At 46.1% G+C, this 25,991-nt stretch overlaps 1 protein-coding gene across 1 annotated transcript in view; it reads left to right on the top strand.

Annotated features, from left to right (window-relative positions):
- PODXL2 (podocalyxin like 2) overlaps positions 1-25,991 on the top strand; it is a 263,246-nt gene that overhangs the window by 144,306 nt on the left and 92,949 nt on the right. The window contains exons 3-4 of the mRNA XM_086939282.1: positions 15,552-16,294; positions 20,211-20,285. Of these exons, the coding sequence (XP_086795408.1) occupies positions 15,552-16,294; positions 20,211-20,285 (818 nt within the window). The remainder of the gene's footprint in view (positions 1-15,551; positions 16,295-20,210; positions 20,286-25,991) is intronic.

Genomic DNA, 25,991 nt, shown 5'->3' on the forward strand with positions numbered 1-25,991 from the left:
GAGAGTAATGAGTTGGGTAGGGTACAAAGAGGGGGTGCTAGAGGAGGGCTCTGCGGTGTCACTGATGAGGCCAGGCTTTCTTGAATTAGTTGAATTTTATTGATAAAAAATCCTGAAAGCTCCTTACACCATCCAAGGGAGGCAGGGATGAGCGTATGCTCCGCGCAGGGCGACATGAAGCTTTTAACAATAGTGAAAATCTCTTTACTGTTGTTATTGGCTTTCATTATTCTAGCAGCATAGTACTCGCTTTTGGCTTTTCTGACAGCTGTGTAGTAAATTCTCTGTGCCGAGCGCAGCTCGGATTTAGCTGTTAGGCAGTAAGCAACCCTCCATTGGCGTTCCAGCTTCTTACAGCCCAGTTTCAATTCCTTTAACAAAAGGGAATACCAGAGCTGAGAGGGAGACGGCCGGTGAACCTTACTAGGCAAAGGTTTGCATGAAGATTCCACTCCCCGGCTAAACCAGGTGTTAAACAGGTCAACCGAGCCCTCCAGATCAGCAGCAGGAACTACCTGCGAGTGGTTATGGGCCTCTATTAGCCCAGGAATGTTAATCTTGCGAGTGGAAGGGTCCAGTGGCAAAGACGGCCGACGGGAAGATTTCCCTAAATCCCAGGAGAATATAATCAGGGCATGATCAGACCAAGTAACAGGCAAGGGTTCTTTGACATGCAATTCGAAATTAGAACACACCAAATCAATCAGGTGGCCCCTTGAGTGGGTGGACTTAGAGAACCACTGAGTCAGCTGAGTCAAGACCAGAAGATCCAGCAGAGCCATCAAGTTGGGGGCCTCCGGGGTATCTAAATGGATGTTAAAATCACCCAGAAGAAGGAATTTGGGAAAGCGCAAAACACGCACGGCAATGGTCTCCCCCAGGGTCTTTAGGAAAGCCCCAAGCTGGCCAGGGCGGGCGATAAATCAACGAGCCCCCTAGCATGAAATGTGGCGATAGGGTGAAGAAAAAATCAAGAGCCTCGCCCTCCAGCACATCCTCGGAGGTTTCGCATGCAAAGGACCAGGTTTCCCTGAACACCACAGCGGTGCCCCCCCCTCTCCCAGTCGTGCGATCTGCATGTGCTAAATGGTACCCCCGGGGGACAGCGAGCTCAACCACCGGCTCACACGACTCCCTGAGCCAAGTTTCAGTAATGAACAATACATCAAGTTTATTGTCCACAATTAGCTCAAAGAAGTGTGGCTCAATGGTTAGAGCGGTACAAAAGGGGGTGGTGATGGACGGAGCATCTGAATCAATCAAACACTCACACCCAGTCAAAAGATCTGGGTTTAATCCATCACCGTTCTTTAGCCCACTCTGCCACCCCAGTTCAGACATGCCTATATGCACATCAGTCTGAACTGGGGTGGCAGAGTGGGCTAAAGAACGGTGATGGATTAAACCCAGATCTTTTGACTGGGTATGAGGTCTGGCCCGGGAGTAGGTTCAATTCCGGCCTCAGCGGGTCTTGGGCTCAATTTCCTCGGACCTGATAATTCTCGCCTCGGTGCCTAATTTAATCATGGGTCCCACGCTGCAACTCTGGGCAATAGCTTGGTTAATCTCCACAACGGCCCCAACAGCGCTAGGATGCCTGGCTTTCACCCTGGGGGTGCCCAGGAGTGGGCAATATACACTGAGAGGCCAGGAAGGGTTCCTCAGCGGTATGCTTACAGCGCCTTGATGCCATGTCTGGGGTGATACGTGCGCTATACAAGCAACACTACAGTTACAGTTACATGTTTAACCATCGAGCGTGCATTAATAAAGGCTGCCAGAACGGCAGGCTCTTACACAACTGTAGTGCACACACTGGCGAGATTGGTAGCAAAATGGAAGCTACAGCTAGGGCACCCCCAGGCAGGGTCAAAGATGGTATTACAGCGTTTATGACCTGCGCGGGTGACCAAATTCAGAGATAGCAGTTCTGCACGGTTGAAAGTGCGCCGTCCCACAACCTCTGTGTCAAACCTAGCAGCATGACTGGCCCTGGGCACGTCCGGGGCACCTTCGGCACGCCCGCTGCGCGCGTCCGCTTCGCGTCTGGTCCAGCGTGGCTCTAAATAGGCACGCCTGGCCACTAGAGCGCTAACCTGGTCGCAAGAAGGCGCCCGGAAGTTGAGTTTAGTCAGGTTTTCCCTCCGCAACAATCGGCAAAGCCGCGGCAGACCGGGGAAGCCTCTGAGCAAGACAAGGTACACAATACGCAATACACATCACTCCTTTCTCTAACTACTGAAGCCTTGAACCTGTATTTGCAGACGAGAGAACATGCAAAGCAAACAAAGAATGCATTTCAAAATTCGGGCCTAGTTAAATTAGCTTAGTTGAACACTAAAGTGTGCACTTCGACTGCATGATTATAGGCGCACGTATAACTTCAAAGTAAATGCAGCATTATAAATGTAAGTTAGGTGAATGAGTTCATGCTGATATTGTGCAATGCACTTTCAAATAATTGCAACATGGCTGAGACATAAGTGTAAATATGTATGAGAACTACATGTATTCATGGTTAGGCTAAACGTTAATGTGCAGATGTTTATGAATCTTTAGTTTCTACAGTGAATGAAATTCAGTAATACATTTAAATACTTCACTACCAATAATAAAGTTAGGCACACAGGGCCCGATTCACAGAATGAACTTAAGACTCAATCCTAAACTTACTACTATTTTGATATTCACAGAATGCGCTTACTACTTTTGGCATTCACAGAATGAACTTACTACTTTTGGTATTCACAGAAGTTAGGATTTTGTCTTAAATTTGTCTTAAGACAAACTTAAGACAGACTTAAGACAGACTTAAGTTAGGATTTTGTCTTAAGTCTGTCTTAAGTCTGTCTTAAGTTTGTCTTAAGACAAACTTAAGACAAAATCCTAACTTCTGTGAATACCAAAAGTAGTAAGTTCAACCTGTGAATGCCAAATAGTAAGTGCATTTTGTGAATACCAAAGTAGTAGTAAGTTTAGGATTGAGTCTTAGTTCATTTTGTGAATCGGGCCCCCAGAGTATATGGTGCTAAGTGTACGTAAAAATTGTGCTTCTGTGACATGTAAGGGTGGAGTTAAAATTGCGCTGCAGCAGATACCACACGCCATCATTCCAACCACATATCATCCCAACATCACACCATCCCAACTGCACACAATCCCAACCACGCAGCATTCCATCCACATACCATCCCAGCCACACAGTATCCCAACTGCACTCCATCCCAACCACACAGCATTCCATCCACACACCATCCCATCCACACACCATCCCAGCGACACACCATCTAAACCCCACACCATCCCAGCCACACAGCATCTTAATCACACACCATCCCAACTGCACACCATCCCAACAGCACACCATCCCAGTCATAAACCACCCCAACTACACACCATCCCAACCATGCAGCATTCCATCCACACATCATCCCAGCCACACACTATCCCAACTGCATACCATCCCAACAACACAACATCCCAATTACATACCATCCCAACTGCACACAATCCCAATCACACTCTATCCCAACTACACTTCATCCCAGCCACACACCATCCCAACTACACACCATCCCAGCTACACAGTATTCCAACCACAGACCAGCGGCGGTGAGGCGTGGCCTGACGGGGGGGGGGGAGCCGACAAAAGACAGAATAGGTATAATTTAATTATATCTATTCTGTCATCTGTCGACTTCCCCCCTCTCCCACTCCATCCCACCCCGACTCGTCCCAACACCTTACCATGCTTACCTGAGCCAGCCCAACCACATACCATCTCAACTACACACCATCCCAGCAACACAGCATTCCAACCTCACAGCATTCTAGGCGCACATCATGCCAGCCACACACCATCCCAACTGCATACCATCCCAGCCACACAGCATTCCAACTACACACCATCTCAATTTCACACCATCCCAACCGCCCACCATTCCAACTGTACACCATCCCAACCCTATACCATCAAAGCCGCACACTATCCCAACAACACACATCCCAATCGCACAGCATTCCAACCGCACAGCATTCAACTGCACACCACCCCAGCCACACAGCATTCCAACCGCACAGCATTCCAACTGCACACCATCCCAGCCACACAGCATCCCAATCATACACCATCTCAACTTCACACCATCTCAACCGCACACCACACCACACCAACTGCTCAGCGTCCCAGCTGCACACTATCCCAGCCACACAGCATGCCAATCACACACCATCTCAACTTCACACCACCCCACCACACACCAACCCAACCACACACCATCCCAGCCACACAACATCCCAATCACACACCATCTCAACTTAACACCATCCCAACCGCACACCAATCCAACTACACACCATCCCAGACGCACAGCATTCCAACCACATACCATCCCAACTGCATACCATCCCAACTGTATAATATCCCAGCCACCCACCATCCTAGCTACACTCCATCCCAATCACACACCATTCCAACCAAACACCATCCCAGCCACACAGCATCCCAACCACACACCATTCCAACTGCATACTATCCCACCCGCACACCATCCCAGCCACAAACCATCCCAACCACGCAGCATTCAATTGATACACCATCCCAGCCACACACCATCCCAGCCACACACCATCCAAACTACACACCATCCCAGCCACACAGCATTCTAACCGCACAGCATTCCAACCGCACACCATCACAACCACACACCATCCCAACTACACACCATCCCAGCCACACTGCATTCCAACTACACACCATCCCAACCGCACACCATCCCAATCGCACACCGTCCCAGCCGCACACTATTCCAACCGCAAGCATTCCAACCGCACAGAAATTCAACTGCACCTTCCCAACTGCACAGCTTTCCAACCTCTGATACTTGGCCCTCTCCCTGGTACGAATCCCTCCCTATCCAGAGCTCGCTTCTTAGAGGCCAGGTCTGTCCCCACTTAAGACAATTCACTAAATTATTCATCACAGCGCGGCTCAGTTTAGCTGCATTTTTAATGAGGCCCTTAGATGTTATTTCTAAGTGAGCTCGGAGGCAGAGTCCCGCAGTCTGACAAGACGCGGGCCAGGACTGGTGTGCGACCGAGCTCTGAAAATAAAGAAACCTGTTCCTAAAACTATCATCACAATGATTTTGATGCTTGTGTTTGTCACCATCGTTCTTTCTATTTGGGGAGGGCAGCTGGAGGGGGTTGAGTCCCTCACAATATCCCACATGCCTCTGATCACATCTGGTCCTTCCCTCGCCCAAAATATGCGGTCATGCTTTTCTTGGTAATTTTTGGCATTATTAATTTCTTGTTAATGTACACATGCACATTCATAAACATAAAAGCAAGATTATGAAGTGCATTTTCACTTTATAACTTTCTTTTGTGTTTAGTTTCACACTAGGGAATAGTTGTTTACCTGATGAACCCCCACCTTTCAATTTGTCCACCACCAATCTGTCTCTATAGGGGTCGACCCTTGCCTTGTGCTGGGGAGCAGCTATTGGAAAAAGAACAATTGAGGGACAGAATGCAGAACAATGTCATACATTCTCCCCAGTACAGAGATCTGGGCCTAAATCCATCGTTTTTTGCTCACCATGCCATTCCAGTTTGAACCCAGACATATGCAAATCAGTCTTGACCCTGTGCCCAATGGGAACAGTTCAGACCAAACTGCCAGGCCAGGTCCTCCCTGGACTGGAAACAAACATCCTGGGGCCGGTTTCGAGCAGCTATTGAGCACAGTGTTTCTGGTGTTCAACCCTTGCTTCCTGACCCAGCCCAACTAGTCTATGCCACGTCCTAATTTCACTCTCCTTCCAATACAAGTGTCCGCCATGCCCTAAAAGGGACAATCCAGGTCAAAGGCAACATGCCCTCTGAATAGGGACACATACCTATGGCTTTATTTCTGCCTTATTGCTGCCTGGTAGTACACATGCGCCACTGGTGAAGACTCACTGAGGAAAGCCGTGATGGACCGAAACGTATACAGAGTTGCTTATGTTTTCTTTTGGTGCGGAAGATGCAGCTTACCTGTTTGGAATGAACTATTCTTTTTGGGATGGGCCAAGACTGATTTGCCTATGATTGGTCCCTATCTCTAATGGTACAGATGAGATAATGAAAGATTAAATGGAATGGGCCCAGAGAAACAACCAGTGGTTCAGACGGACTCAGGCATTTTGACCAAAAATTACAAACAAGTTTCCCAGTAGGTTGGTATTTTTAGTGACCTTCCTCTCACAGCTGGTTCTTGTGTTTGGTTTCTGGGTTAATCTTGCTTCTGTGGGGAGTGTGTTCCTTACTCTTTGAAATGTAGTAGATCTTCCATGGCTTTAAATTCTAGAGCTTTGATCTTGCAATTATCCTGTATATTTTGCAGTCGACTAGCAATGTTTCATCCTTCCTCTAACTGAAAAGCATTATCGAAGGCCTTAGAACAAAAGTCTCTGAACCATCTACCCACCTGTACTATTCTGGCTCTTTTCATGTTTTAGGTGCTGACATTGTGTTGTTTTACCCCAGGCTCCACTTACTTCCCTGTTGCTCTCCCAATAAGTGCTGCAGTCTTGGGGCAGGAGGCACACCCATACTTTACTCCCACCAATATTCGAGGAAGGGGACCCCTACTTCTCCAGACCATGTATAGACTGGTTGGTGGCGTTGATTTATGATCTGGGGTACAAGCCTTTTTACTCATCACCCCTGGGTAAGAGCGTCACACCGCCTAATTGTGTGGGAATCACGTCTTGTGTTATTTGTTGTGCACAGTGTTTCTGTTGTGCAAGTGTGTCTGCCTCTCTGTAAGGGCGCAGCGCCTGTGACATAGGAGGAGGGTTCCCCATTCTTGGTGACCCTATGGCACAGCCAACACACATCCCTCTGGACACTTCCTCTCTCTCCTCTCCTCCTATAACATAAATCCCCTGATGGGAACATCTCTGCCCAGTTGTTTCAAAGGAGAGTATCGGTTGGAGATTCGACCTCGATAGGTTGCTGGGAGGTTGTATGCCGTCATGTTGTAATAGAAAGGCTTTACCATATCCTGCCTATGATCGTATCAAGGACCCTGACATAAAGGGCTTAATAATACAATCACCAGCGACTCAAGAGTGACAACTGCTACTAATATCATTTTGGAGTAAAACCTTTTCTATGTAAGTGGATTAGGACATACCAATAAGCTACGTGATATACAATTTGTATCAATGAACCTTTATATCAAGTCCCAAAAGAACTATGGTGTTGGAATTTAAACATCTATAACGCTTATTTTGAAACTATCTAGCTTTTGTAAAACTAAATATTTGTGTGGACTTCGAGTGCCTTGATCGAGTCGAATGCTTTGACATAGTAGATACCAATACTGCAGAAAAAACAGACAATAATCCATACCAATCGGTATTCCACTGGTGTGAACATCCTGAGGAAGGCTTATAACCGAAACGCGTTGGTGGCAATAACGATCTGTCACCAGTGTCTTTTCTATAATAAATGCAGACAAGCTGTGTGATAATCACCAATTGTAAAAAGCTCGCTTGTTATAACACATGAAGTGTATTGAACATTTTTGTCAAATACGAAAACATGTGTGATTTTTCCTCTGTCTGAATTTAAGCTATTGGTACCATATAGGTAGACCATACCTCACTGTTATTTTTTGCGGTTATATGTGTATAGAAAAAGGTTTATGATGCAAAAAAAGTTTTTTAAGCAAAAAATCATTGATTATATGTATGTATATGTTTTTTACAATATTTAATATCAGACATAAGAAGTAAAAAGAAAAAGAAATAAAAAAGATATATTTTTGCAATTTAAGAGTATGGAGTAAATAATTGTCCATATATCTATGACATGACTGCTGCACAACCTAGTATTTAGCACTATGCTCAGTGCAAGCCTGTTTTCCAAACAAAGAGGTTGGAGATCAACACAGTTGATTTATTGGATTATCTAGAAGTCATTGATTTTCTATCTATATATGTGAATTGACGGTGACTGATAATAGACACAAACAACACATCTATCAGAACTAGCAAACACTAGAGTCGTAGATTTAAAATGTAAGTAGCCATACTGGTCGACTTCATACAGGGTACTAAGTAGGCCACTAGTGTGTCAATTACAACATAGGGGTCAACAGCTGCAACATCTATTCCCCCCTCAGTGGCACCCCTGCAGCAGCTCAGATGAAGATCAAATGAGTGATAAAAAGCAGGTGCCTGGTACAGGGATGGGCAGATTGTTGAGGAGCCCATGGCCTGTGAGCTGTCAGCTCTTTTGCCTTCATTACTCCCTGCTCTGTTAATAACAAACAAGCCTTGGCAGATCACCAGGAAATGCTTAATAGCCTCTACCTAGAGGTGAAGTGGCATGGTCTGTGCAGAGATTAACGGGCATGTCAGCAGCGTGATCTCAAGCAGTCAGACATCTGCTGAGGAATAAAAATACACATCAAATCCCTGTAATCCCAAAGGCTGCCTGAAAAGTCCCCGGGATGCATTCCACAGGAGCAGGCCTGCTGCATGGATGCTACAAGGGTGAGGGAGAGGTTCAGAGAGACGAAGGACTTCATATAGGAGGGCTGTAGGATGAATGTCCCAAAATCCAATGCAAACATATTGTCTCACGCAACCATTATGCCCTAAATATTGTTTATTGGGTGTAGATTTTCTATTATGAACTCCAATGGGGCGATATTTTTATAGATGATATTTAAGACACAATCGGACAGATGTACAACCAGCAAAATTGCGCCTCGCAAATTGCGACTCATTTGCTAGTCGCATTTTCCGAGGTGCAATTTGCCATGTACAACAGTGTGTTTAACACTGTTTGCAATTCCCAATGGGGTCGCAAATTGCGAGATTCTTTAATGTTAATGAGCCTCTCGCAATTTGCGAGCCCATTGGGAATGACAGGCCCTCCCAGGGATGGTGGCCTGCTGAGTCAGCAGACCACCATATCTGGGACTACTTTTAAATAAAGTCGTTTTTTTAAAAAAAAGCAGCCCATTTTCCTTAAAGGAAAACGGGATGCATTTAAAAAAAAAATGGAACGTTTTCGTTTCATTTTTTAAGGGCAGGTAGTGGTCCCTGGGACCACTGCCTGTCCTTAAAAATTATTTCCGAGACAGTCACAAAGTGGAAGGGGTCCCTGGGGACCCCTTCCAAATTGTGACTGTATTACCACCCTCTTGAAGAGGGTGGTAATTTGCGGGTGGTTTGCCACCGCAATTGGGATCACAAAATATTCATACATTAATTTGCAGACACAGTTAGGAAGGGAACGCCCCTTCCTAATTGCGACTCGCAATTCCTAAATAGCGAGTCGCAAATAAATTGCAAACTGGTTATTTAGGAATTGTACATGGCCCTGGGCCATTGTGCATGTGTAAATGGATCGCAAACCCGTTTGTGCATGCAATTTAGGTTCGTACATCTGGCCTAATATGTATGTCAGATCATCTGACATAAATATTGTGCCTTAAATATCATCTATAAGGTATATAATATAATAATATACCTGATAATATTCTGGTATCACACCGGGCTTTGTCTGCGGAGATGTGCTATGCATGTGGCGTAGTTCGGCTATTGTGTTCGGTATAGTTGTGCTCTGTCTTTGGGTAAGGTGTGATACCCAGGGACATCTTAAGTATGTTGGGGGCCATGGACCAAACATATTTTTGGGGCCCTGTTCGGAACAGCTTTGAATTGATGATCCAATTTCAGCTCTTTCATGCCCTCTTTGGCCAGGTCGCTGATAGTGCACAGACACACACTCCAATTTCTCAATGTGTTTACATCCAATATTCAGGGATAGTGACGTGTTTTCAATATTGTAACACAGCAGCTGCTCACTAACATTACTGCAAGTAATCTCTGTGAACCTCCCATTTCTCATATATGAGTTCCTGTTTTGATCTAAAGGAAACATTTTATGGATGTTGCATGAAATATTAACACAACATTTCTCTGCAAATGTCTGTAATATACTCTCACACATCCCTCACATTAAATATAAATTAAAGGAAAAGGGTTTTTAAAATAATCTGTTTCAGAATTATTCAAGGTAATCATGACAAGACTCTCTGAGAACAGAGCTGACTCTATCAGGGGGGCCCTGAAAGACCAGGGCCCTGGGCCAGAGCCCACTTGCCCATGCCTTAAAACGTTGGTGTAGGTAGACCATGCAAACACTTGTTGTGAAGCCAAGTTAGCGCTCTGAACAGCATGAATGGATAACTCAACAACCGCTGGCAGAGGGCTTTCCCTTTCCTTAATGCTGATGGTGTAATCTCTCATGAGGCAGCTAAAGCTTCCTCTTGCCAGACCTAAAATAGGTATTTTTGCCACTCTTCAAAACTTGTGTCTCAGCAAGGGGTTTGACAGTTTAATATTGTTTCTCCTTGCATCAGATGCAATCTTCGCCCTTGCTCTGTGCAATAATCTATACAATGTGTGTCTTATTTTCACATATTTACAAACAACACATTCCTTGTTCTTGGGGCATGTTAAGGCCAGTGTGTGATTCTACACCCACAGAGGTGTATGCTGCTTCCCTTCAACAAACCCCTCTATGAGAACTTACAAGGCAGTGAGACTTCCCATGGGATAGGATAGTGTTCGCACCACGTTAAAGGCCTTGGAGAATCAATCTGAAAACCAGGCAAGCTAGTGAAAATGAAATCAAGTGTGCGCCCCGCCTCCTGAGTGGGGCTGTAACCTCTCTGAGCCAGGTTCAAGGAGGCAAAAACTTAAATGATCTGAGAGAGGCCACATTTGAGCTGAGAGAGGCCACATATGTGTTAAAGTCTCCCAAAATAGTAAAATTAGCATATTGAATGCTGCTAAATGCAATTTCATCTAAAACCACAGAAACAAAATTATAGGCGGTCGGTAAATTAGAGCACCAGAAAGAGAAATTTGATGACAATTGAAAAGAGGAAAAGGCCCCCTCATAAAGGGAAGATGTAAAGGAGGAACAAATAAACTCAGAGCGAAAAATAATCACAATGCCGCCTCCCCTTCCCATCCTGTCTGCTTGAGTGCGGAATAGAAAAGTTGTAGGGGACTTCTAGGACAATGTCAGGGCATCCCATTTGTTTGAGACAACCAGGTCATATATGTATGAAGAGAGCAAGCATTGATAAGGCAAGCCTTAAACTTGCATCCCAAAGGCCTAGTTGAACATACCTTATTGAGAGCTGCTGTGACTAGATCATTCTGCCCTGTGGACACAGGAGGAACCATTCCTGCGAAATTAATCTGAGTACCACAACGCTGACACGAAAGGGGACCGCAAAGCTGCCGCATATTTAACTGATGAATGCAGGGTTGCGCTGGGTTTAGAGCTTTGAGGTTGCTCGCATACACGTTTTCACGCCTCGATCAGAAGCATAGAGGGTGGAACCGGGAGCATGGCGGGTGCTGGACACTGATGAGGTGCACACAAGCTTGGTCCTGAAACGCCTATGGCGCGCCAGTGTGCTGGTTAAATGGCTGCCAGGAGGAAAAGGTGACGGTCCTAACTAATAAGGATACTAGAGCGCAGCAACACCAAAAGGGCACCCTCAAAATGTCCCAACAGTAGTAAAAACAAAAGAAAAACGATTCAGCTAGTCCCGCCCGCCCTCACAGTAAATTGCCCACATAGATTTAAACATTTTAGAATTTAAAACAGATCAGGAGACATAAAATCACAGTTTTTGCATTTTGTGCTGTAACCACAGACCTAAGAGCTGCTCACGGGAGGGATGGTATAGGACTTTGACAAGGAGGATAATGACTTAGGGTAATGAAGATTGGCTGTAATGTTCATTATGCTTTGTCCGTCTTCCTAGTCCCAGTCCTTGATGCTTGAGGACTTTACAAAGCTCACAATAATGGCGCCGACAATTATTATCATGTTCTCGTGAGAAAGGAAGGTGCACCAGGAAAGGAGTCAGAGGCATCCGAATGAGTCCAGCAGTTTTCTTTATTTGTTTCAATATTTTAAAATGGCCTTCAGCCAACACGTTTCGTTCCTATAAAGGAACTTCATCAGGGCTTAGATTATAACATGAAGAATAGCTTCTCCGTATCCGTATAGAGCAGCTCAGGCAAAAACCTCTCAATAAAGGCCAAAAAGAAACTCCTCCAATTTCCTGAATTGTCAGGTAGGAGGGTATATCTCCAAATATATATGCTGCAACGTTTGAAATGCCCAACAGTAAGGGTTTGGCAGTAGTTTGTCCAATATCCTTGATACAATAATTCCATGCATGGGGTCAGTTCGTTCTGAAAGCGATATTTAAAGAAATGCACAGGACACTAATTGTCTATAGATAGGGATTGAGGTGCTGAACCTTAGGTCAGCTGCTGTTGGGTGTTTGTTTTTTGACAATTATTATCATGGACATGTGAGATTTATTCACCCTACAGCAATTACTTCATTGCTAACCTAAGAATCTCAGCACCAGGTGTGGAGTGGCATTGAAGGATGAATGCATAATGGTAGCCTCTGCTCTTGTAATGAACTGATCCAGCTATTATCCATCCTACAGATCTCCTGCAGTGAAACACCACAAGCTTCCACCTAGGAGGTAGACATTGCTCCTGCTGAGTGACCCTGTATATTCCCTGGCTTTTATCATCCACAGACAACCCCTCAGAATCATTAGATCATCCTTTAAATATTGGCAAACCAATGTCTTCTGATAAATGAAACTTTGATTGAACTTTAGGATTGAAGTTTGGATCCCAATGCAGTACTACTCTGTACCGAAAACCCTTGACATATGGGTTCGACAGCAGCAAAGTCCCTAGCTACTTAAACTCCCAGCAGATGTGTTGGCAATCAGAAGACCTACTTTAGCCCCAACCCAGGCCATTTCTGTTGATTCCAAAGGCTCAGGCCAGCTTTTTTCTGCAGACCTCTAAGTACTACAGAAAGATCCCAAGGGGTCACTGCATTCGAAATCAGTGTTTTTTAAGCCTAAAACTTTTGAGGAGTCTAAATTCTAAGGGTGTTACCTTTGATATGTCAGCACTGGACTCCCTGAAAACTCTAATCGCTGCCCAGTGGACCTCCTAGGTGGAAGCAGCAATACGTTTTAATAAACCATCTCCTAAAATGCCTAATACCTGAAAGAGATCACATATAGCTCGATCTAAGGGGCTGATTTATATCATGGCAGACTGATTGTACTCCTTCAGGGCGACCGAGTAAAGTACTCCACCGCCTTCATGGAGTACCTGCCTGCCAAATTTAGAGAAGTCTATCAGCCAGTCAGATTTTTCTATCATTCATAGGAACTGTGTCAAGGAAACATGATTAAGCTGTACTGTAACGTTTCAAAATGTTTATGATTTAAAAAATGCCTCTTTGCCATGAGAGTCATTGTCGATGGTAAAGGGGTAATTTTTTGTTTTTTACTTCCATCCTGACAAAGATGGGCAGTAAAAAATGGCTGTATGTACGCCCATCCAAATTGGGCGGGCAGACATATACCCATTCCTCCTACTGTTGTTACTCCATTGAGCCGTCGTAGAAGTTTAGCCACTGTGGAGACAGAGTAATTTCTGCTGTTGCCAAACTATGGTCTGCCTCCTTATAAATTTGGGGAGCAGACCATCATATTGGCGGTAGGGATACTCCGTCGTGACAGAGTATGCTTACCACCAATATATAAATCGGGATGATAGTTCTCAACCTGACACTATTACAAAAATTGCCCCAATGTTTTTCATAGGATGATAAAGTTGAAGGCTACCTGGAATCCTGAATGTCCATGGCTAATTTTTGGGAGTATTCCAACCATTAAAGACATGACCTTTCAATGTCCATGCAGTGTGACGCAGATAGGTAAGTTGGGAGTCAGCAGCAGATACCGTAGAGGTGGACGGTTGAATCTTCCATGGCTAACTGGCTTTTTAAAGCTAACCACAATTCACCCGGACAGATTGGTGCTACCAGAATCACTGTCACTCTCTCCCACGTATCTTCTTCGGACAGAGGGGAATTGGTGGAAAGCAGACCAGACTCCTTGAGGTCAAGGGACTGGCAGAGCATCTACTGCCGCATTCTTGCCTTCAACTCAAGATGGAAGTTCTGGTCAAATAACACAATAAAGCGTATTACCTTAGACCACTGTCAGAGATAGAAACTCGCAAGCCATCATGGGAGGGAGTATGGTACTCTTACATTGATGGTGCAGTGTAAACAAAAGAAAGACTATCCTATGCGTAGACTTTTTTATAGAGCCTGGGTAAAGCTGTCTCCAAGCGAGGCCTCTTCTCAAGCAATAAGGAGTCGATGAGGAGGATGGATGAAGGGTTAATGCTGTAATACCGAGTAGGTTCCGTTGACCTAAGGAGTCTACCTCATAAAGAAACAATTTTTCCTTACAAGAATTCCACCAGTTTTTCACTTTTCGAAAATTGCGTTGGGGAAATCCATGATGTGGTGCTTACCACAAAACTTGGAATCCTGATTTGGATACAAACTCCTATTCATACCTGTATCTGACTGAAAAGGGGCTCAGAATAAAGTCCATTTTGTCTTATTGTTGTCCTGGTAGTTTATCCTACTTTTCCATGGGAGCTCCTGAAGCAATCATATAAGACTGTCTACTTCGAATTTTAGCACAGAGACCTTCTACTGTTCAGAAATGAATTTCCTAATTTTCCTGCAAAATGCCCATAGTAATCTACTAGCAGTCATATAAAAATTTAAAGAAAAGAAGCAGGAAAATGGTACATAGGTGGATGTCACTGAAGCCCTCAAGGCAGTGCTTAATTTGAGCCGATGGTTTCTGGAGCTCGGCACCCGCACTTAATTATCAGCACCAGTACATATAACCATCTCCCACATGGGGGCACTGTTTGTCTAATTTAGAGATGAGAACAACAGTTGTTTATTAATTCATCCTGCATTTAAAATGACTAATACCTGCCTTCCATGCCATTCTTAAAGCTTTGGGGGCCTGTAGAAGTCTGCATTGTCATGCTTGTAGGAGTGTGAAGGTTAGTTGTTTTTTTCCCCCAGGAGTTTTACATGCGCACCAGTTGTATTAAATACAGACACATTCATTTGATTAATTTTTTTAGGCACAGGGAAAAGTGATATGTCCAGAATCACAGGATGTTTAGCGTCCCTGCTGAGACTCCAACTCGGGTCCCCAGCTCCAAGGTCGGCCGCTCTAACAGTTAGGCCACATCCTTTCCCCGAGCTGTGTTGGTGCTGTCATTGGCAGCACTGGCAGGGGCAATGGGTAGTGCTGGCTGCAGTGGCCTCCTTGAAGGAGGGATAGAGCAGGAATATTGCCGTGGGGTGGTTGTTAGGTGAACCTCTGTCTTTAGTGGAGCAATGTTGAGATTGAGTGGTTATGATAGTGGAGGCAACGAAAGAGCGTTCAATCTGGGATAGGGCAAGAGTTGAAACAGTTTCAAAATCAACATGCATATACCCCAATCAGAAAACTTATGGTGTCAGATAATGACAATTAAAATATGTATGTTTTATTCTGACATTGACCAGAGATGCTTTTGTTGCAGATTACACCTTCCCTGTATCCTCTCAAAGGACAACCCCAAGAGGAAATGAAACCGAGCTCAGGGATCGCTGGGAAACAGCCACGCCACAGCTGTCCATGGACCTGGCGGACCGGGCTACGCGCACTTCATACACCCATGCTCTCCCAGATGAGGACGTAGTCCTCTTGATGGAACAGGACCACAAGATGCAAGACACGGAGAAGGGTTCGCAGGACTCTGATTCTCCAGGTCCCAAATGGAGGAATGATTTGCTCTATTCCATAGTATCCTCTGTGGATCCCAGCGTATCCATTCTGGTCACAGAGCCAGAAGGGGGGAAGGAGACTTCAGAAGAAGGGGACACGATGATTCATGGTCACGACTCGACATCCGAGGTCAGCCTACATCCAAGTCAAGTTCCACCATCTGCCATCTTGCATGCTACCTCTTCTGAATTTGTGGACTTGCCTGCCCACCCAGCAGAGAATCCTACAAGAAACCTTGTGCAATGGAAAAATGCAGAGGGTATTGCTGATGAAGACTTTAAAAACCGACTGGCGGTGCCTACTGGCCCCCACAGAGCTTCTAACGAGAGATCCCCTTCCTCGTCTTTGAAAAATGAGGAGCTTCACACCATAGCACACCATGCCAGAAAGGTGCCTGAGGCTATCAGCTCTGCGCCCAAAAAATTGGGGGATACCCCGGAAGTTGAAGAAAGTCTCAAAACCGAGTTATCTGAAGAAGCACTCTGGAGTTCACCTCAGGTAAGGCAACCAATTATTGTGTGTACTTTTACGTCATACACCGGCTTAAGTACCTGTTACCAGGGCCGGCCTAAGTTAATACCACCTCAAGTACAGAGACTCCGCACTCGTAACTTTACTACACATAAGTACCTTTGTGAATCGGGCCAAGAATGAGCGACTGTCAAAGCTTATGTTATACATGCAATTTGGCGTGATTAAGCCATTCTCAAACACACTCGTTAGATTATTAGTAAGCTCCAAACACCATATTTTGTTCTATGTACAGTTTATTGCTAGTGTTATAAAATGTTTCTCATCAAAATGTTACAGCTGCTCCTAAATAAATACATTAAATTGGATTGTGGACCAAGGGTGCAAGCTCATTTCTACCCCTAATTTGCATTTGGTCAATAGAAGATGGGAGACATCATGCCATGGTAGTTTGATGGCTCCACTGGTCCTTCAAGGAGAGATCTCTCTTGGACTTGACCCGCCTGACTCCAGATCATATATGTGCACCTACGGGCATCTCCAGATTCCACAGACCTCCCTCAGGGTTTTGTTATTTTAGAGCAGTGGAGGAGATACCACCACTCACTACCACTATGATGTTGCTCACACTATTTAGTATAATCGGTCGCTTCTGCGCCCTTTAGAAAAGATGCTGCAACAAACATGAATGCTCCCTTCCCTGACAGTACCTACATCTCACCATAGGTGTGTAAAGCTTGTGCATGATTCTAGGAAGTGATCTTACCATGATGGGAGTAAGCATGACCCTACCCAAATATCGATTAAAATGGGCAAGGACCGAGGATAAACAATATTAACCAAACCACAAAACCAACTAACCCGTAACAATAACTTACTACGTTTAAATGTACTCTGGGACACATCTTCACTTCAGAAAATCTTTTATTTTGCATTCTTCTAAAATATTCAGAGTTTATGACTTTTCATTAAATCAATTTATCGCTCCAATATCATATCATATTACAAAACTTTAGAACAAGGCACCTAATTGTCATAAAGTCACCATACGTCAAACGCACACATTCTTTCATACTAAAAAACACACCCCTTGACCAATCATGGATCCCAACTCAACACCACTTCTATTGCTTTACAAAACTCTGAAGTAATGCCAATAAGTCTTAAAGACAGGACAACCTAAGCTATATTTGCATAAGCGTTCTGAGGGGATAAATTAATGAGACTGTAGTAGAATTTATTGTATGTGGTAAAATCATAAAACATTTTTTACAGTGAAGCAAAGTTTAAAAATTCTGCAACCAAAGTCGATGATCAGTCTGATTAAAGAAAAACCAGTGATTATAGTACTAAAATGTATGTAAACTAAAAAAGCAATTGATCACAGCATCTAGTGTCCAATGAAAGTATACATAAGTATTATAAGGCAATATCGTTAAAAAGTCTAAAATGTTGTGTCCCTTCAAAACATCAATACACAACTACTGATTTGGTAACTTTTACTCATGGAACATAAGGCGACCATTGATTTTATTGACCTGCGTGATTCTTTATTAAAAATAAGATGCAATGTTTTTGCGCAAGTCTAACAATACATGGTAAATAAAGGTTAAACGATCCACTCTTTCTACGCATAGACCACGTGGGTGACGATTTTGTTTAAATATTTCTTTCCAGGAGACCTCAAATTCTTAAATGAGAATATACACAACAGGGCAAGTCGAAGAAAACAGTGATACCCTACTGCTTGATCATTACTTCTTCATTAGAGATTAACTGAGACTTAAGATACGAAAAATTGAATCAGGCTGCATGAAATAGCTATAATGAAGTGCTTGAAGTTGTTGTGCACAGCGCAAGATAAGTTAAGTACATTTTCACAAGAGTTACAGAAAGGCTTCTTGAGGTTTATTTCTAAATTAATTCTGTGACGTGAAGTAGACAGTCAAAGGTTCAGCAGTTTCCACATATAATTCAGGTGCCGTATGTCCATGTTTTTAGCCGGGTGATGCAAGAGGCCAGTCTACCGACATTTGAACACTTTGTTAGCCTTATTAAAGGGCCCTCATTACCTTTTTTATTAAGCCACAGTGGCTGCACCATATGTCTGGCAGGTGTCTACCTGAACCCATGAGTCCACCAGGTACTTGGTAAAGGATATGACATCACCAACAGAGAAGTGGAGAACTTTCATGCTTTTTGGCAAAGCCCAGTGGCAACACCACAACCACTTGTGTTTGTCCTGTCCTGTGCTTGTTGAGGGATTTCCGGGCAGATGCCAGAATCTCTTGGGTGTCAGAAGAGAGTCCAAGGTTACCAGTGATGACCCTTCAGGGAGTCGTTTCAGCTACTCTTTGGAGCCGCATTAAGCTTCCCTTTTCCATTGGTCAGGAACTCTTGTCTTACTGAAGATTTAGTGGCCACATTGCCAATAGGGGGCAGGATGTCCGATCACCAGACCAGGTGGGTTCAGACGTGGGCACCAAAATGACAGAGAAATCAAATTCCTCCAGTACTGGAACTACAGTTACAGGTAAGTAACTCATTTTCTTATCCTTAATCATCGTAGGTCCCTCTGGAGAAGGGGAGGCGGATGAAAACCAGAGAGAAACGTCACTGACCGTCCATCTCTTAGAGATCCTTAACTCCTACTCTTCAAGAGGCAAAGCGGGTTCCCTCTCTGTGAAGATGCCTTACAGACTATGGGCCATCTTTTCAAGTTTTAGCCATAGTCCAGCACGCAGGCCTTCCCGCTGCACTGTTCTATGGCAAAAGAAAAAGACAGGAATGCGCCGTATCTGGCTGCCATGCACCAATGCAGGCAGCTTTGAGCCATGGTGCAAGGGTGCCTGCGTTGCAGGGATGATTGTGTTTCTGAAGGAAGGGAAACCTTCCTGAACAAAAACAATTACAAGATGCTTTTTCCTTTTTCTGTGCGTGCTGCAGAATGCAGCATACATAGAAAAAGGATACTGCAGCATACATAGAAAAAAAGGAAAAATGAGGAGAAATAAAGGCATTTCTCCTTGCTGCACCTCCCTTATGGCCCCAGAGATATACATTTTTGGCTCTGCCACAGAGTTACGATTCCTTGTGAATCTGGGGCAGCATCAAAAAGCCATGGGTGTTGCTGGGAACTCCCACAGCAACACCCATTACATGCCCCGTTAACGCAGAAAACTGCGTTAAAGGGAATGGTATTTGCAACGCCGCATTAAGCCACACAATGTGACTTAATGCTGCCTGGCTGCAGTGGCCTGTGAAGGGTAAAGTGTGGGGCGGCGGAGCCAGATGGGGGGAATTTCGACAGATGACAATGAGGGAAAATTAAATAAATAATTTTACCTTGGTTGTCTGTCAACATCCCTCCCCTCCCCACCCCCCCACCGTTCCAGCCCCACCACCCCAGACTCTCACCTGCATGGGCCGCTGCTGCTGCCTGGTAAATATGGGGCAGACCCCTGCGCCACCAGAGCATCGCCAAAAATGATGCCCTTGTGGCACATAGGCCTTGTAGAAGAGGCCCTATAAATGCACCATAGAGTACTCACACATAGGATGAAGGACTGGATGGTTCAGCTTCAGTTTTTGGAGTGAGCGGAAGTGCCTGCTCAGGCTGGCTGCTCTGTGATTCAGAATCTCAGCCAGCAATGTGTTCGACCAGGATGACATGCCCGGTGGTGGCCCATTTCTGTTAGTGCGCTGCCAGGTGGAGGATTGTGGAACATTTGCTCCCCCTGGTTGCTGATTTAAAATTGATGTGATGTTGCCTCCATTCTCCATCAATCAGCATCTTCGGCCTAAGCAGTGGGCTCGGTATCCCCTCACTCTTGTAAATCACCCTGGCCCGATGAAGCGCCTTTGATTTTTGAAAGACTCTGGAAAGAAAGCAATATATGCCCCTGGATGGAATTAATGACTCTGCCCCATGTTTTTTTTCCAGGTCATTTGCAAAGATTGGAGCAACCTGGCGAGCAAAAATTACATCATCCTCAACATGTCCGACGACATCACTTGTGTAAGTGGCATCTATATATTCAAGTATGGCCAGTGCTTAATTTGTAAACAAATAAGTGCCAGAGCTCAGAATTTTGTAAAGAAGTTCGTGCCCAGCGCTATCAAAGGTCTGGGGTGGGGGGGGGGGGGCGAATGCAAAGACTGCAGTCTCGATTCCCCCTCATGCCTCTTTATTCAGACACCACACACTCCCTGCCTCTTTATCTCACTCCTGCAGGTTCTTTCTCATCACAGCTTTCTCCCTTTATCATTGTTTTTAGGGCTTTCTCTTCCTCCTCCTTTCCCCTTTTGTTTTTTCTCTCTTCCTTTGCATCAAAGTCAGTTGTGGAAAGATAAGTCCCGGTCTCCAAAAATCCGGGGTGCGGGGGGGGGGGGGGGGGCTCAAATTAAGCACTGAAAAGCACAGTTTGTCCTAACGTGTATTGAGCCTTCAGTGGCTACAAGGCGTGCATGCTGCCAGTGGCGTAGGAAAGGAGGTGTGGTGGGTGCAGGCCGCCCCGCGTGTCATCACTGAGGGGGAGTGACAAAATGGCAAAAATATGTGTTAAAAAAAAAAAAAAAATTGAGCTCACAACACTTTTAAAAAAAATAATATTATTTAAACAAGTTTAATAACTTCGTCTGACAATTAACCTGAACAAGACTTGTTGATGTTAATTAATTGTCAGACGAAGGTATTACATTTTGAGCACTGGGTACCACCTGACCTTGCTACGCCACTGCATGCTGCCGTCCCACTGACTTCTTTTGCTGTGTCATCGCTTTCTTGTCTGCCTTGTGTTTCAGATCCTGTGGATACCTCTCAGGCTGGGCTCTATATTTAGAGGACAATTGCTGACATAACTATAACTGACTCAAAAAGACTACTTCTAGAGCAAATTTGAGGAATCCAATGAGTTTTTTTGCTCCAGATTTGCCCCTGTGCAGGTGTGGGTGAATGTGGAAGATATTGGCGGGTGCAAACGTGGCCTCCCAAGGACAGCTGCTAACTTTTTGCTGTGACTCGAAGGTTCTGTGAACAGACGCTATAATGTATACCCTATAGATTCAAGGAACGTCCTTTAAAAAGCTCAATATCTTCCATAGTAGGCGGGCGCCTACAGGCCTGTGTGGGTAATTCTGAAGTATTAAAAAAACTACAAATCCTAATGATGACACTACCAAGAACAAGCATTTGCAATGCAATAGGTCTCGCATTTGCGAGAGTTTACGCTATTGGCATTGTAAATGACAATGCCTTTAATTTATCGGATTTGATAATTAACACATAAATAAAAGGCATTATCATTTACAATGCCAATAGCTGAAACTCTTGTATATGCAAGACCTATTTTATTTTAAAGAGGGGGCTGACATTGTTCCAGGCAGCTTGGAAAGTGAAAGCGCGCATGGCCTTGGAAAGCCATTAAGTGGCATTATGAAACACGTGCTCCCTGGTCCCACGCTTTGAGACTGCTACTGATCGCATTTGGGTATCTTTGCTAGCGCTGTGTGTGTTCTGTGATAGCGCTGTGTGTGCATTTCATCCTAGCTCGTTTTGTATAGCGCTGGGTGTGTTCTGTGAGAGCGCTGTGTTTCCATTACATTGTTGCTCGCTCTGTATAGCGCTGTGTGTGCATTTCATCCTAGCTCGCTCTGTATAGCGCTGTGTATTATCTGTGATAGCGCTGTGTTTGCATCACATTGTAGCTCGTTTTGGAGAGATTTCAACTGACCTGGATTAGCCTTTGGCGCTGCTCGCTCCGCTCCGCTCCGCATTGCAACGCTTTGGTTTACTGTAGGCGCTTTGATTCCATTTGCTGCCCCTGCCTCACTTTCACTTTGACCCTCCATTTTGTTTGTGTTGGTGCTCCCTGGGCCGCCCCTCCTCCCCGCTACCGCCTCCCAGCTGCTGCCCCTCCCACACACGAATAGAGGGCTCTCCATCTCTTCTGTCCAACTGTGACCGCCCGGACTTGCTCCAGAACGGTCGCTCCCTCCCCCACTCCCTGGTCCCACGCTTTGAGACTGCTACTGATCGCATTTGGGTATCGTTGCTAGCGCTGTGTGTGTTCTGTGATAGTGCTGTGTGTGCATTTCATCCTAGCTCTTTTTGTATAGCGCTGGGTGTGTTCTGTGAGAGCGCTGTGTTTCCATTACATTGTTGCTCGCTCTGTATAGCGCTGTGTGTTATCTGTGATAGCGCTGTGTGTGCATTTCATCCTAGCTCGCTCTGTATAGCGCTGTGTGTTATCTGTGATAGCGCTGTGTTTGCATCACATTGTAGCTCGTTTTGGAGAGATTTCAACTGACCTGGATTAGCCTTTGACGCTGCTCGCTCCGCTCCGCATTGCAACGCTTTGGTTTACTGTAGGCGCTTTGATTCCATTTGCTGCCCCTGCCTCACTTTCACTTTGACCCTCCATTTTGTTTGTGTTGGTGCTCCCTGGGCCGCCCCTCCTCCCCGCTACCGCCTCCCAGCTGCTGCCCCTCCCACGCTCCGCCCCCTCCACCATCCATTTATGACCAATGCCCCCACGTGCAGCGTTCACGCGCAGCTGCCGCGCCCCAGTTGCGCCGAAGGTGCCCAAAGGTAAGCCCGTCTACGCCCGTCCGCGCCTGGACCGCGCCCAGTGCCAGACCCCCTGCCCCTCGCACCACCCACCCACCCCGCATCACATACGATGCCACCTCCCTCCTAGCCCTTAACTCCGGCCGCTCCCCCAACTGCGCCCAAGCCGCTCCTGGACACACCCATGGACCCTTCTCATGCAACTCCTGCAAGTTCGACGGCACCAAAACCTACTCCTCATCCACCAACGCGACACAGAGACCCAACACCAACCACCTAAAATGCATCCTGCTCAACACCCGCTCAGTCCACAGACATGCCATCGACCTCTGGAATCTACTAGACACCATCTCACCGGACGTCGCCTTCCTAACAGAAACATGGATGAACGCCTCATCAGCCCCAGACATCACCATTGCCATCCCAGAAGGATACAAGATCATCCGTAAGGACCGCGTCAAGCATACTGGAGGAGGCATCGCCATCGTCCATAAGAATTCCATTCGCATCTCAACCAGCTCAGATGACAACCTTACCAGCGCCGAGCACCTTCACTTCCAGATCCACACCGACCCCAAAACCACACTCAGAGGCACCCTTCTCTACCGGCCCCCGGGCCCCCGGGGCGCAATTCAATGACGACATCGCTGACTTCATCACCCCACACGCCCTCCCCTCCGAGGACTACATCCTATTGGGAGACCTCAATTTTCACCTGGAAAAGAGCAATGACAACAGCGCCACCACCCTTCTGGACAACCTCGCAAACCTCGGACTCAAACAACTTGTCACTTCCCCCACCCACATTGCAGGTCACACACTCGACCCTATCTTCACCTCCAGCAAATACGTCTCATTCAGCCACACCACAGCTCTTCTTTGGACGGACCACAGCTGCGTTCACTTTTTCTACAATAAGCCCACAATCCACTACCACCCTCAACCCACCCTGCGTAGAAATTGGAACAAACTCACCATCGACCAAATCTCCTCATCGCTCCTCCAAATCCCTCATGTCCACTCCTCAAACCCCGACCAAGCAGCCATTAACTTCACCCAATGGCTATCCAAAAGCGCCGACATCCTAGCACCGTGGAAAAAACATCAAAACAAACTAAGCAGCAAGAAGGCCTCCTGGTTCAACGATGATATTAAGAAATCCAAGAAACTCTGTCGCTCCCTCGAGAAAGCATGGAAAAAAGACCCAAACTCCAACACCAGAGACGCCTTCAAAAACGCCACCCGCATACACCACCAACTAATCCGATCTGCCAAGAAAGCCGCCTTCAAAGACCGACTAGATAACAACGCCCACAGCAGCAAGGAGTTATTCAACATCGTCAAAGAATTTACCAACCCATCAGCCAACTCCAACGACATCACCCCCTCTCAAGCCCTCTGCGACTCCCTAGCCTCCTTCTTCCACAACAAAATTGCAGACATCCACAACAGCTTCGACAACCGACCCGAAGACCTCCCCACCCAACCTTCTGCAGGACCTTCTCCCCCCTTGAACATCCTTAACGACTGGAACCCAATCTCCACTGAGGACACCATCCGCCTGATGAACTCCATCCACTCAGGATCCCCAACTGACCCATGCCCTCACCACATCTTCAACAAAGCAGACTCCACCATAGCACCACGCCTCCGAGACGTCATCAACTGCTCCCTCAACTCCGCCACCTTCCTGGAAAGCTGGAAACACGCAGAACTCAGCGCCCTTCTGAAAAAACCCACAGCTGACCCCTCCGAACTCAAAAACTACCGCCCCATCTTGCTCCTTCCTTTCCCGGCCAAAGTCATCGAGAAAGCTGTCAACAACCAGCTTGCTGCCTTTCTCGATAGCAACAAATCCCTCGACCCCTCACAGTCCTGATTCCGAGCCAAACACAGTACTGAGACCGCACTCATCGCAGCAACAGATGACATTCGAACCTTACTGGACAATGGAGAAACAGTCGCCCTCATCCTCCTTGACCTCTCCGCAGCCTTCGACACAGTCTGCCATAGCACCCTCTTACAGCGCCTCAGTAACATCGGAATCCAAGGAAAAGCACTGGAATGGATCACCTCGTTCCTTACCGGAAGAACTCAGAGAGTCCGGCTCCCTCCATTCAAATCACAGGCCTCTGAAGTCATCTGCGGCGTGCCGCAAGGATCGTCACTCAGCCCCACCCTCTTCAACGTGTACATGAGCCCCCTCGCGGCCATATTTCGCCAACACAATCTCAACATCATCTCCTACGCTGACGACACCCAACTGATCCTCTCACTCACCAAGAACCCCAACACCGCCAAAAACAACTTACACGAAGGAATGAAAGAAGTAGCCGAGTGGATGAAGCACAGCCGTCTGAAACTGAATTCAGACAAAACAGAAGTCCTAATCTTAGGTACCTCCCCCTCCGCTTGGGACGACTCTTGGTGGCCAGAGGCCCTTGGAAAAGCACCCATCCCTTCGGACCACGCACGGAACCTGGGCGTCATCCTGGACTCCTCACTCTCAATGACCAGACAAGTCAACGCTGTCTCATCATCCTGCTTCAACATTCTTCGCATGCTCAAAAAAACATTTCGCTGGATCCCCACCGAAACTAGAAAAACGGTCACTCACGCACTGGTTACGAGTCGCCTGGACTACGGAAACACCCTATACGCCGGTACCACCGCAAAACTTCAGAAAAAACTCCAACGCATCCAGAACGCATCAGCCAGACTCATACTAGACATACCGAGTAAAGAACACATCTCTGGTCACCTGAAAAACCTCCACTGGCTCCCCGTAAATAAGAGGATTACCTTCCGCCTCTTAACCCACGCACACAAAGCACTTTACGAACTTGGACCCGAATGCCTCAACACACGACTGTCCTTCTACACCCCCTCCCGTCAGCTACGATCCTCCAACCAAGCCCTTGCCACTGTTCCTCGCATCAACAAAGCCACCATGGGAGGTAGTTCCTTCTCCTACCTGGCAGCCAAAACCTGGAACTCTCTTCCCACTCACCTTCGCCTTACTCAGAACCACCTAGCATTCAGAAAGCAACTTAAAACCTGGATATTCGACAAGTAATTTCCTCCCCTTCCTCAAGCGCCTTGAGACCCTATGGGTATGTAGCGCGCTATATAAATTTCTGACTTGACTGACTTGAC

Source organism: Lissotriton vulgaris, chromosome 9 (assembly GCF_964263255.1).
Source record: "Lissotriton vulgaris chromosome 9, aLisVul1.2, whole genome shotgun sequence".
In the NCBI taxonomy this organism is placed as follows: Eukaryota; Metazoa; Chordata; class Amphibia; order Caudata; family Salamandridae; genus Lissotriton; species Lissotriton vulgaris.